This window comes from Mangifera indica, chromosome 2 (assembly GCF_011075055.1).
Source record: "Mangifera indica cultivar Alphonso chromosome 2, CATAS_Mindica_2.1, whole genome shotgun sequence".
Lineage (NCBI taxonomy): Eukaryota > Viridiplantae > Streptophyta > Magnoliopsida > Sapindales > Anacardiaceae > Mangifera > Mangifera indica.
The window spans coordinates 19,235,151-19,247,736 of NC_058138.1; the positions used below are offsets into that span (position 1 = coordinate 19,235,151).

The following is a 12,586-nucleotide window of genomic DNA, read 5'->3' on the forward strand; positions in this document are numbered from 1 at the left end:
TAAATTATATATAAAAAATAAATATATATACTATTATTGATAGATTTTATAATAAATTTATACATGTATATATTATTGACATAAAATTGATATATTTTTTACAATTAAATAATTTAAAATAAATAATAATAATTAATTATATAATAATATTATATATATTTTTTAAATTTTTATATGAACAGAAATTATGTTAACCCTCACTTTCTAATTCAATATTATTATAAAGGAATGGGAAATCTTATGAAAATTTGACGACTGAAGATTTTTCTTTTTTTTCTTTTCTTTTCAGTGTAAAATATTTTATGTAAAAATCACTGATTTTTTATAGGTTATTAAGTTACATAAGTTATCTATTAAACCATAGAATTTTTTTTCTAAACCATTAAATATAAATTTTATTTACATTAAATATATTAAATTTCGAGTATAAGTAAAGAGGGGAATTATAGGCATTTTATTGAAAATTATTTATATCCCAGACTATCATCATAAATAACCCGAAGAAATCATCCCTTAGCAAATTGCCATATTTGACTTTCAAGAGCAACTCATCAACATGTGGGCTAAGACCGTGAGGCCCGGATCTGATTCAACCGAATTTTGAAGGGATTCCTCCTACCCAGCCAGCCCGGTTAGGGAAGAAAATGAAATCTCTGAAAAATAAGGATTTCGATTGATGCAAAAGAAGTTAAAGATTTGTGAATTGTTTCTTCATCAATCATAAAGACAACCATGATGACTAAAACAACGTAAACATTCATTTAATTGTGATAATGGTAATGTTGTGGAACCGGTAATCATATGGTTTTATTTTATGTACTGAATTTAAGTTTTCAAAATATTTGAATTGATTGGACTGAAATATTTAGAAGAGATTTATAAAATGGTAATTTTATAATTTGTTTTTAAAGTGATTGAATAACTGAAATTATTATTTTATGTTAGTTTTTCTTTCAAGGAAAATTTTTTTTTTGGCCAAAAGGCTTGCTCCGCCTAAAGTACAGTTAAACTTTAAAGTTTTATTTCTAATTTTTTAAAATTTAAATATTTATTTATAAGTAAATTTTTATTTAAAAAATAAGATAAAATTAAAGGTATAAATATCATTTAATTAAAAATATTAAAAAAATACAACTTTATTGTATTTTCTTTTCAAAGTTTAAAAACTAAATTTTCCTTATCTAAAGTTTAAAAAATGAGTGTTTTTTTCTTCGATGACCACTCTTTTTTGGCAGATAGTGGTCTTCAAGCGTCAGTTATCACTCCTTCTCCGATAGATAACTTTCTCACTCAACTAAGATGCTCAGACGCTCTCAGTTCATCAGTCAATCAGGCAAACCTTGGGTGGTTGATTGGATCAATCAACAAAGACAATCTCTTTGTGATTTGTCGGTTGATCGAATGCTCTCTCTCTTGACAAAGATGGTTGTCTTTGTTTTCTCCCAAATCGAACACTCTCTCTCTCTCTCGATGAAAATAGTCGATGCTTCATCTTTCAAATCAGATGCTTGATGATCCGTTTGTTGTCTCCCAGATTGGACGCTTGACGATTGACTTCACAACTCTCTCAGATTAGATGCTCGCTCTTTTGATGAAAATGGCCACTGATGCTTGAAGGTCGCTATCTATCGGAGAATGAGTGGTCGCCAAAGAAGAGGAAAGAAAAATGAGTGGTGAATAGTCATTTTTCAAATTTTAAATAAGAAAATTTAGTTTTTTTAACTTTGAGGAGAAAATATAATAAAATTTTATTTTTTTAATAATTTTAATTAAATAATGTTTTTATCTCTAATTCTAATTAATTTTTTTAATAAAAAAATTATTCATAAATAAGTATTTAAATTTTTAAAAATTAAAAAATGAGATTTTGGGAGCTCAGTATACCTAAATGATAACAAGTCTTTTTAGCCTTGTATTTTTGGCCACAAGTGGGAAAAGTAAATAAGTGAATTTACGGTTAGTCACCATCACTGGCTGGGGGGTTTGCCCCCTCTCACAGGGCTCTTTAATTTTTGACAACGAAATGCCGCCATCCTAATTTATTCCAAGTCATATTATTTTCATTATCAAATAGTATATATCTATCTGATAGGTGCAATTGTATGGTTGATTCTATTAATGGTAGTTAAGAGTCCTTGTTTCAATAATTCAGGTTCATTAAATCTTGTGCATATCCTAAGGTATACTATCTTCTTATAAACACCGGGAACTTTATGAAAAAACAAAAATTATTATTAATTTGTTATTCGGTGACAATTATTTCACAACTCATCATTCCATCAGCTAGCCAAAAGCCCCCCACATGTCCAAGGCAAGGGGGAATAATTTTAAAATTGCCAAAAAAAATTAGAAAATTTAATTAATAATTTTAATTAATTACTGTGTATTGTATAAGAAAAGCAAGAAGCTTTTGAAAAAATAATAATAATAAAGCCACCTTCCTTACCAGTCCTATCGAATCAGCCAAACAAGAGCAGAAAAGGAGAGAAGTAGAAGCCACAACAAACCCCTTTACTTGTCCTTTATTTTCATTCCGTCGTTTTCTTCTCTAGTCACCGTCAGTCAGTCGCTCACTCACTTATCGCCTTTCACATTTCATCACTGTTAACTCAGTCACAACACGTGACCAACAGTCTACTCACACTTCAAACACAAGCCTTAAGTGCTCCTACTCTCCTCACCCTTTTCTAATTTTCTTCTTCTTCTTCTTCGCACAACTCCACATACTGCATAGAGACACACTCTCTCTCTCTCCGTCTCGTTTATGCAGGTATTCAGATATCTTTTTCAAATTTATTGTTAGATCTGATTTATGTATTTTTAAAATATTTATATTTGTGGCAGTTATGGTTGGTTTGAGCAGATTAGGATTCGAGCGAGAATCCGAGTGTTCAGCGGTGCGTTTTGGAGGGTGAAATGGACGGAAGAATGAAAAAGTATCGGCAAGTGAGTCCGGAGAGAGCTAAAGTGTGGAGGGAGAAATCGCCAAACTATCATCAGTTAAGTCGGAAATTGGCAGTTGTGTACTATCTATGTAGGAATCGTCAGCTTGAACATCCTCACTTCATTGAAGTTCCGTTATCGTCACCGGACGGTCTCTACTTGAGAGGTACTGTGACTGATTGATTTGGGTGAGAGAAAGAAACGTCGACGTTTGCTCTGGCTGTTTTTTTTGTCTTTGTCATTTAGAGGATTTATTTTCCTGTTGGTGGCAGATGTGATTGGTAGGCTCAATGTTCTCAGAGGCAGAGGCATGGCTTCTATGTATTCGTGGTCTTGTAAGAGGTAAACTTGCATTTCCAGTCAGCCATTTTATCTTCAATTATTTCTTTTAAAAAATTGTTGTGGATGGCCTGTTTGCTTGCCGAGAAAATCTTTGAAAAATGACTAACAGAGCTGCTTAGTAAATACGAATATGGAACTGCCTTGCCTAAATTAGATAGTATCCTTGAAAATTTTATGTTTCTCAGGAGTAAACAGCTGGAAATTGAAGCTTTATGTGGTTGCTTGATAAGCAAATAGAACCTCACTTTTCTTTTCAATTTTCAGATTATGCTTTAGTTAGTTTTTTCTGATGAATGTAGGAGCTACAAGAATGGATTTGTGTGGCATGATCTCTGTGAGGATGATCGAATTCTACCTGCCCATGGAAATGAATATGTTCTTAAAGGTTCTGAGCTCTTTGATGAATCTAATTCAGGTGAACTAAAATGATCTACCCTTATTGTTTTATAGCTCAAATAATAGTTTTATAGCCTTTACAAAACAGATCTAAAGCTTCAAAGCTACAAAATTATCTCTACAGTTCGTCTCAGTCCTGTTGGGAACAGCAAAATTGAGAGCTTGAAACTTTTATCACTACCAGAACCAGTCTCTTCTAGAAGCCAAGATAATTCTTCATCATCTTCAAGTATGATTGGGAAGGGAGCTAAGCGTTTCCAAGACGATGACCTTTCTCCTCCAGTTCAGCGTCCTGGCTCTTCTGATGTGTCACCGGAGTCTACAGTTGAAAAGAATTCTTCTTGGGGTGGTTCTCTAAGCTTGACTGAATATAAAGTTTATAAGACTGATGGATCAGCAGATGCTTCTACACAGACTGAGGAAAATGTGAGGATACCTAAAACAAGAGAAACCTGTACTAGGGGTGTTTCTACTGATGATAGGTCTATAGAATCTGCTTACAATGGAAATTATCAAAACCAGGTTCCATGTGTGAAAGAGAATTCTGGGATATGTGGGCATTCAGTCTCAGTTTCAGTTTCACCTCCATCTTCTTGTAGTGTATCTTCCTCCGGTGGGAAGACCGAAACTTTGGAATCCTTGATTAGAGCTGATGTTAATAAAATTAACAGTTTCAGGATTCTTGAAGAGGAAGAAATTCGAATGCCAACCAATGCAAGACTCAAGGCTACAAATATGTTGATGCAATTGATCTCATGCGGGTCAATATCGGTAAAAGATCATAGTTTTGGCCTAATTCCAACCTATAGGCCAAGGTTTTCCCACTCTAAGTTTCCCTCCCCGTTGTTCTCTACTTCGATAATGTTGGGAGAGCTTGATTGCTTGTCTGAGAATCCAAGGTTGATGAGCCTGAGACTGGAAGACAAAGAATATTTTAGTGGGAGTTTGATTGAGACGAAAATGCCTAAGGAAGAAGGAGATGAACATAATGCTTTGAAGCGGTCTTCCTCCTACAATGCTGACAGGTTAGATTGGCTCTAGCTCTTAATTTACAATATCAGCTATTTGGATGTCCTTTTGAATACAATCAGTGAGTCATGATTTAGTTCCTGATTTTATCTTCTGATCACATCTTGATTTGTAGAGCTTAAAGGAGCCATGATGTTATGAGCTCATATTATTTGTATTACTACTTTATAATGAAGCATGATAACTGTGTATAATAGCTGACAACATGATGTCGAAAATCATGCAATGATGAGTATGGCCAATTATATGAAAAGGTTGCTTAATGAGAAGATAACTTGGAGCCACTTCAACCGTTTAAAGTTAAGTTGTCTCACAGATTATATTTTATACTATGCTAGCAACATTCAGAATAATTAGATGTTGGATCTTTTAATACTCAAAAGGGTTTGAGTTACATAGCTGGTGTAAATAAAATTCTGTTTTGTGTAAAGTTATAGTTGAATACTGATGATCACGATGTTCAAATACGTTGTAGCTGTAAATCTATGTAATGGAGAAAAGTCTTTAGTAGAATGGTTACATTTCATCTTCTATACGTTTTTGCAATAAAATTACTATTTACATATTAGTTTATAAATATTCTCTTCCCTTGATTCTGGATTTCATGTGTTAGAAGAAACAACAATATTTAATTAAAATATTTGCTCACTTCATTGACAATAGGTTTTCCAATATTCATCTAGACCACCTTTCCTGATATGTGTTTGTATAGAACTGCTGATTCTCTAAGTTGCTGTTGAGGGGCTCTGGTTGCTCTAATCACCAGTTTTCAAAAGTTATATTTGGCATGTTGGAGTATTACGATTTTATGGTTGGACTAAATATTCCACAGGGTCTGTTATGTGAACAAGCTTGTGCTTGAATAGACGTCTAAGAACCAAGCTAGAACAGATTACTTAAACTGCAGTCAATCTAGTTTGACCAGTCTATGGTAGAAGAACCTGATACTTGGTTCAGCTAGGTTATTTTATATCCCTGATTGTGAAAATCTGGAATGCTACTTTTTAGATTGTTTTTCCTTACGTTTATGTGTTTGTATTATAAAGTAAATTCAGCTCTAATGCTATGAAGTACATGTCAAAAATATTGCAGGAAATGCTCAACCTTGTACATAGTTCTATACTCGGTTTCTTATTTTGATCAGCTTTATTTAGAATTTGAAGTTCTGCTTCAACACCATCTCAAGCAGATTCTAGGATGTTTACTATGAATAACTTGGGAAGTTGTTTTATGTGGATGCTGTAATTTATGATACATTAGTTGTTTCCAGTACTGTGATTAGGTTGAGATGGTTTGTCTTCTCTGAAGGTATTGTAATGTTCTTGTTTGACATGATATAATTATGGAATCAATTTGATTGCAGGACTTCAAAGCAGTTGGATTTGGTTGAGGAGTCAGATTCTGGACATTCGAAGTGCATACCTCGCTCAATCAAGGCCTCACTAGGCAAGCAACCACGAAGCGATTCAAGGAAATCCCCTGTTTCCGACAAACCAAGAAATTCCTCTGATAGGGTTGAGAGTATACCAAGTACCTCAGCCAATGGTAACAGTAAAAGAATAATTGAATCTGTTTCAGGTAAAAAACCATCAAACCGGCTGGATTCATTCAGAGAAGAGAAGGATAAGTTGTTCAAAATTGAAGAAAGTTAAGTGTTAATCAAATTCTAACCCATTTTTCTAATAGGTGCTTTATTATTTTTTTGATCTCTTCTTATTTACCCTTTATCTCTATCCATGCTGGTTGAAAATTTAGTTTGATTTCCTTCCTGCAGACTTGCTTCAGGAGCTCGGGTTATAATTCAATCCCAAGTGCCCAACGATGCCATTGTCAGCTGCTCATAAAGATAATTTTGAAGGTCTAGCAACGGATAGATCCTTTTTGTAAAAGCCTGTCATTGTATAAAACTTAATAGTTTGGTTTGAATTCCAAGTGATGTAGGATTTTATGGCAGGTCCATTTCATATGACCACTTTGTATATTGGAAATGTGAAAAAGAAAAGAGATAAAAGGTAAAATTCTCTTATTTGCCGAAGGGGTTTGAGTTCGGATGCAGTCGTAGTGGACCATTTTCTGCTTCTTGGAGTAAATTCTTTGTCAGTTTCCATCTTAATGAACTTTAGGTAACTTGAGTCACAAATAACTATATTACTCTTTAGCAGTACTGCTTTTGTTTCAGAAGACTGCAAAAAAGGAGAAAGTGTTAAAATTACATTTGATTTTAAATTCACCTTGGCGAGGCTGACTAGTTGTCAGAATCGTCTGTGGGATGGCTCCCTTCAGAGCGCTTTTCTCAGATAAAAAAGTTACTTTTAGAAGTTCAATTTATTTATTTTTTGTATGTTTCAATTTCAACTTGGTACGGTTTAATATTGAAACAGGTAAACAGGGTGATGGGATGAGAGGCAGCGGGGAAAACCTTTTCCACGTGCGAGACAAGTTTAATGATTCTGAGAGCGAGGCTCTGAATGAGCTGTCTCCTCTGTAATAGTAATATAAACACAGATTATGTCAAACATGGTGCTGCTCAAAGTCAAACCAAAAAAGACAATAAACAAACAGGTATTGAATTTCAAAGTAGGTAGCAGATGAATATGAACTGTAACTTGTGGTCGTTTAATTGTTAAAGGAAAGACAAAATCATAAATGAAATGAACTTGTTTCTTTTTCGGAATCATGGCTGCCACGTCGGTAGTGCTGCAGAGCATGAGCTTGTCCGATTCCGTTTCTTTATTGTTGGCAGTTTTTGTCGGGGTAACGTTATTATTCAGAGACATTTATTCAAGATCAAGTTCCCCCCGACTCCAATTTCAAATAAAGTCAATCTCCTCAGGACAGAGGGTTTGGATATTGGAACAGTATCTTAATAATTCCTCACACTAGTTCATTTTACAAATTTTGGTAGTCAAAATTTTGAAAACTATTTTGTCAATCTTTGTAATAGGTTTAAATAATGTATTTTATTTATTTACTGGGTCATTTACTCAGGGTAAGGGAAGGATTAACAGTTTCAAATTCAACAGATATAAAAAAGATATCTAAAAATTAGTAATTTTTTTTTGTTCTTATTTAATTATAAACGTGCATTTAAAGTTTTGCATTCACTTTATTCGTCTAGATCTTAGATCCAATCTAGGTCAAACAATCTATCCTATTCAAAGGCTTCACCATCAACTTTAACATGAAATGCATTCAAAAACCTATTTAAGAAAATCTACAAATCCCTCTAAACTCAAAGTGAGGGTAAACTTATAGCTTAAAAAAAAAAAAATTAACCTAAGTACATGGGGGTGATGTAATATTACAAAATAATGCAAGGTTATGCTTATAGGGTACGACTCATATTAAGATTACTTGATTGTATTAGGAATATTTCATTCTATACTAATAAGATGTTTTAATTTTGATAACTAAATTAAACATGTGGTAAACAAATCTCACATTGACAAAGTATGAAAGAGATATTAGGTCTGTTTGTATATTCTACTTTGCTTGAGGATAAGAAAATTTGATTGGTTAAATAACCTATGAGTTCTTTAAATTATTAAAACATGTTTTATGTTGTAAAACTCATAAGTAAAATTATGATAAATTGTGTGTCTATATTAGACAATATTTTGACAATAAATTAAATTATTTGATCTGAGATATTATAAAATACATATCTAATTTTGAGTTTAGAACAATTTATTCGGGTTCTAAAGATGAAACAAAATAATTAACAATGTGTATTTACAGAGATAAAATTGAGATGGATACACAAGATTTCATCAAGAACCGGTCATCTCACCATCTCAGGCATCTCAAATGAGCATGAAGCAGCCATTTCTCCCCGTGTTTGTATAGTATATGTATTCTATTTACAAATAAATTAAGGGTGCATCGGGCACGTGTGCCCTGTAATCCAACTGCATGTCCAGCATAAATGTTGTGTGTGACACACAGTCGACATAATAAAAGCTTTGCTTAATCCTTGACAATAATTTCATAATTTAATAAATAATAATAATTATCATCTCTCACTGATTCCATACACATTCATTTAAATATTTGACAGTGTAAAAGACACAGTCTGACAGCTTATCATACAAGAAGAAAGAAGAAGATGATGATGCATGCGACCCCCCTGTTAAATTGAGCTCCAGATCGCAACTTCACCAGGAATGGCTGCTCCTCAGCATTTTTTTAATTAATTTTTGATCAACTTGTTCATGAAACTGCAACATCTTAATTTGTTTCAATACATTAAATGGGGCATTTTGGTCGGTGTCAGTGAGCAATTTCTGATGACCAAACTGGTTTTTTAAACCTTGTATTCTCCGATTTCTGCCCATATCTTGTATTTTCGGCTTATGATGGAGACTATTTTGCATGATAATTAATCATACATGCCTACAAGAAACCTTAAAAAAATCACAAGTGACTCTCTTTGAATAAGGAATTTTTAATAAGAGTAAGTCATCTTACATCAATGATTCCAATTTGGAAGAGTAAGATAGTGTTATTTGTTTTTTAATTCAAATAAATAAGAGAATTAATCGTCATTTCTCCAAATATTAAGGATCAAATCACCTTACAAATATCTTCAATTTGATTCCTTTCACACTCAAATTTTGTATAGTATATCATCCATCGGGTGATACATCTCCAGGAGAAATGAAATTTGACTGTTCGTATCTATCATTATCCCTATTTTATTTTTAATAAGAGTAGGTGATGCGTTATTATGTAAATTTAGTTTTGAGTATCTAGTTAGTATACAAATGATATGTTATTATATAATTAATTATTTTTTAATCTTTAAATCAAAATTAATTAATCATATAATTAAATATAATCTGAATATCTAATTAAATATTTTAAATTGAGTATATATATTTTTATCGTTTTAAAAATTATCTAATTATACAATACAAGTTTAGTTTATTTGTATCCGGTAATATCCAAATATTTGTATTTGAAATATTATTGAAATTTACTCAATTAATCAGCAGTCATAGATTTTATAATCATACTTCATGACTCTTCACATTCATCCCAAAAAAAAGGTTAACTAAAGGCGGAAGCCATTAATTTTGTTGTTATTTGAAAAAGAGAATAACCGATTACATAAAAAATCAACCATTCAAACGTCAGAAATCCAATTTTGATTCCTTTCACACCTAAAAATTTTGAACGAATTTAGAATATTTAACCCAACAAGAAAGCAAATTTCTTCTCTAGAAAGAATAATTTAATTTGTATTTTATTATCTGATTAAGCAAATTTCTAATTAAGGTAGATTGTTAGGGTTCTTAGTTAATCTTATATTCATTCGTTCATGCAAGAAAATGAGGGCAGAACGAGGCCACTTGGAAGTTTAACACTTTAGTTTCAGTCTTAGGCAGAATAATTTGATAGAGTCGATTACATGGAAGTACCATCCAATTCTAACTATTATTTTTCTTAATTGTTTCTTTATGTTATAGTTCTTGTCAACTCTTTGCGACAAATTATTTTTTAGTACTTCCGAAGAATTATTCCATTCACACACAAAATTTATATAAGTCATGAGAAGATCTCAGTGTTCTCCAAGAACAAAAAAATGGATGAATCAGGAAACTTTCTAATGATGCAGGGTACTAATGAGTTTGAGTTGCGTGATTTCATTGAAGATGCAAACTTTGATCAGTTCATTGATCTAATTCGAGGCGAAAACGAGAACCCTGTTGCCAATTTCAGCTGTGACCTCATGAACGGTTGTGCAGTTGATAACAACCATTTTGTTAATGATTCCACCACTGCAGAAGATATATTTAATTTCAATGATGATACAGCAATGGTCTCTGATCTTAGTAGCTTTGTTATGAACTCAGCAACGCCGAGTTTGAATAAGGACAGAAAGGACCGGGACGAGGCGGAAGATAATATTGGAGAAGAAACTAAGCGGAAAACCAAGGCTGATCGATCGAAAACTTTGATTTCGGAACGAAGGCGGAGGGGTAGGATGAAGGAGAAGCTCTATGCATTGCGTGCCTTGGTTCCCAACATTACAAAGGTAACTTTAATTCATAATCATGGAGAATATTGTCCAATAGTATTGGTGGTGTTATAGTTTTCTGAATGATAATTTTCTTTCTTGTAAATGATTTTTGATGATAATGTGAAGATGGACAAGGCCTCAATAGTTGGAGATGCCGTGTTGTATGTTCAAGAGCTACAAATGCAGGCGAAGAAGCTGAAAGCTGAGATCGCTGGCCTTGAAGCATCCTTAGTAGGCGGAGGAAGGTATCAAGATTCAGTCAAAAACCGAGAGGAGACTCAAATTCGCAGAAGCAAACATCCTATTTCCAAAAAGATTATTCAGGTTCATAGAATAACCAATTGGACAAAGACTTTGGAATAGTTTATAACTGGAAATATGATTCCAAAGTTAACTATATTTCTTTAATCTGTGTATAGATGGATGTTTTTCAAGTGGAGGAAAGAGGGTTTTATCTGAGATTGGTATGCAGCAAAGGTGAAGGGGTAGCTGTATCACTTTACAGAGCCCTTGAGTCACTTACCACCTTCAATCTTCAGAACTCCAATTTGGCTTCAATGTCTGATAGATTTGTATTGACATTTACTCTCAATGTAAGAAGCAGATTTCACTTATTAATTTTATTTGTGTTCTCATTGTCCTTAAGTCTATACAATTGACACTGGAATTTAACAGGTGAGAGACAGTGAACAAAACATGAATTTGCCAAATTTGAAGCTATGGATTACCGGGGCTCTTCTCAACCAAGGATTTGAAGTTCTAACTGTATCTGCCTAGCTTTTAAACCTTTTTCATTTTCCTGCTGGGAAATATGTAGCTATTGTGTTGTATGTTAGTAAGGCTATTGAACAACAAAATATGAGAGTCCAAGTTTTCCCATAAGAAGAATCCTAATATATGTCCATAAAGAGAAAGGTCTAAAAGAGAAAAAGGCTCTCGAGATAATGGAAGTCAACTCGTAGTTTGTTTTATAGTGACTGAAGTATTAAATGTTATAAACAATTAGTCAAACAAATAGAGCAAGAATTAGAATCAGGTCACTCACACAACAAAAAAAAAATGGTGGCTTCTCAAGAACATTCGGGCTAATTTTTGTGCTAAGCCTCACTGACGGATATGGATTCTTAAGATTGACTGCTGAAGAAGGTCTCATAAACAGGTCCAGCAGTGTTTGGTCAAGTGAAGTCCTAACTGACGAAATTAGGCCCAGACAACATGGGCGGGTTCAAGGATGCTCCATCAAACGCCCCACCCGCCAGAATAGATGCATGAACGAACCCATTTGCTAATGGTGCTATCACCTCATCGGTGCCCGTCTTTGGATCAGTGGCGGTGGCGTAGTCGTTAACGCGTAAACCAACGCAAACGCCATCACGATCTCTCTTTACACAGTTAAAAGTCTTCACGTTAGACGAACATTTTCCTGATCGATAAAACAACACTTTTTTTTAATTTTTTGGGTATAATTTGGGTAAATTAATAAAACAAATAAAGGTTTATACAACCTTAAATATCACTCCAAAAATTCTAGAGATAAAAGGCCGAAAGACTTATTCTCATCTAAGATTTTTCTATTTTCAAACTTGCGTCCGCAGAATTTTGAAAGCTTAAATATTCATTCGTTATTCAACTTCTATTATCAGAAGTTAGATAACAAGTAAATATTTTTGTCTAATTTGAAAACCTATGGATGTAAATATTTTCATCAAAATCCAAAAGGGAGAATAGGTTTTCTGCATTTGTCCGTCCTCAGTAAATTCGGCCAGCTGAGCTTACTCTTGAAGATGGTTGTAGTTGCTAAAGGATAGAAGGTCATCAATCAATTTCCATTTATTTACGTCAGATTATGTTCTA

General features: G+C 33.2%; 2 protein-coding genes across 3 annotated transcripts; both read left to right on the forward strand.

The window, feature by feature from the left end:
- The first annotated feature begins 2,527 nt into the window (after window positions 1–2,527).
- On the forward strand, window positions 2,528–6,745 carry LOC123197622 (protein SOSEKI 3). Of its 2 annotated transcripts, none has more exons than XM_044611960.1 (7): window positions 2,528–2,770; window positions 2,864–3,109; window positions 3,216–3,285; window positions 3,585–3,700; window positions 3,806–4,706; window positions 6,074–6,358; window positions 6,485–6,745. In XM_044611960.1, the coding sequence occupies exons 2-7, from the start codon at window positions 2,917–2,919 to the stop codon at window positions 6,552–6,554; spliced, it is 1,635 nt and encodes a 544-aa protein (XP_044467895.1). In that variant the 5' UTR covers window positions 2,528–2,770; window positions 2,864–2,916; the 3' UTR covers window positions 6,555–6,745. The 2 variants fall into 2 exon arrangements, with proteins under 2 accessions (XP_044467895.1, XP_044467886.1); XM_044611951.1 differs by having other exon boundaries at window positions 2,529–2,770; window positions 2,845–3,109.
- A 3,325-nt stretch (window positions 6,746–10,070) lies between these two features.
- LOC123208371 (transcription factor FER-LIKE IRON DEFICIENCY-INDUCED TRANSCRIPTION FACTOR) lies at window positions 10,071–11,614 on the forward strand. The gene is made up of 4 exons (XM_044625841.1): window positions 10,071–10,747; window positions 10,859–11,056; window positions 11,152–11,325; window positions 11,408–11,614. The coding sequence occupies exons 1-4, from the start codon at window positions 10,295–10,297 to the stop codon at window positions 11,507–11,509; spliced, it is 927 nt and encodes a 308-aa protein (XP_044481776.1). The 5' UTR covers window positions 10,071–10,294; the 3' UTR covers window positions 11,510–11,614.
- The last annotated feature ends 972 nt before the right edge of the window (window positions 11,615–12,586 follow it).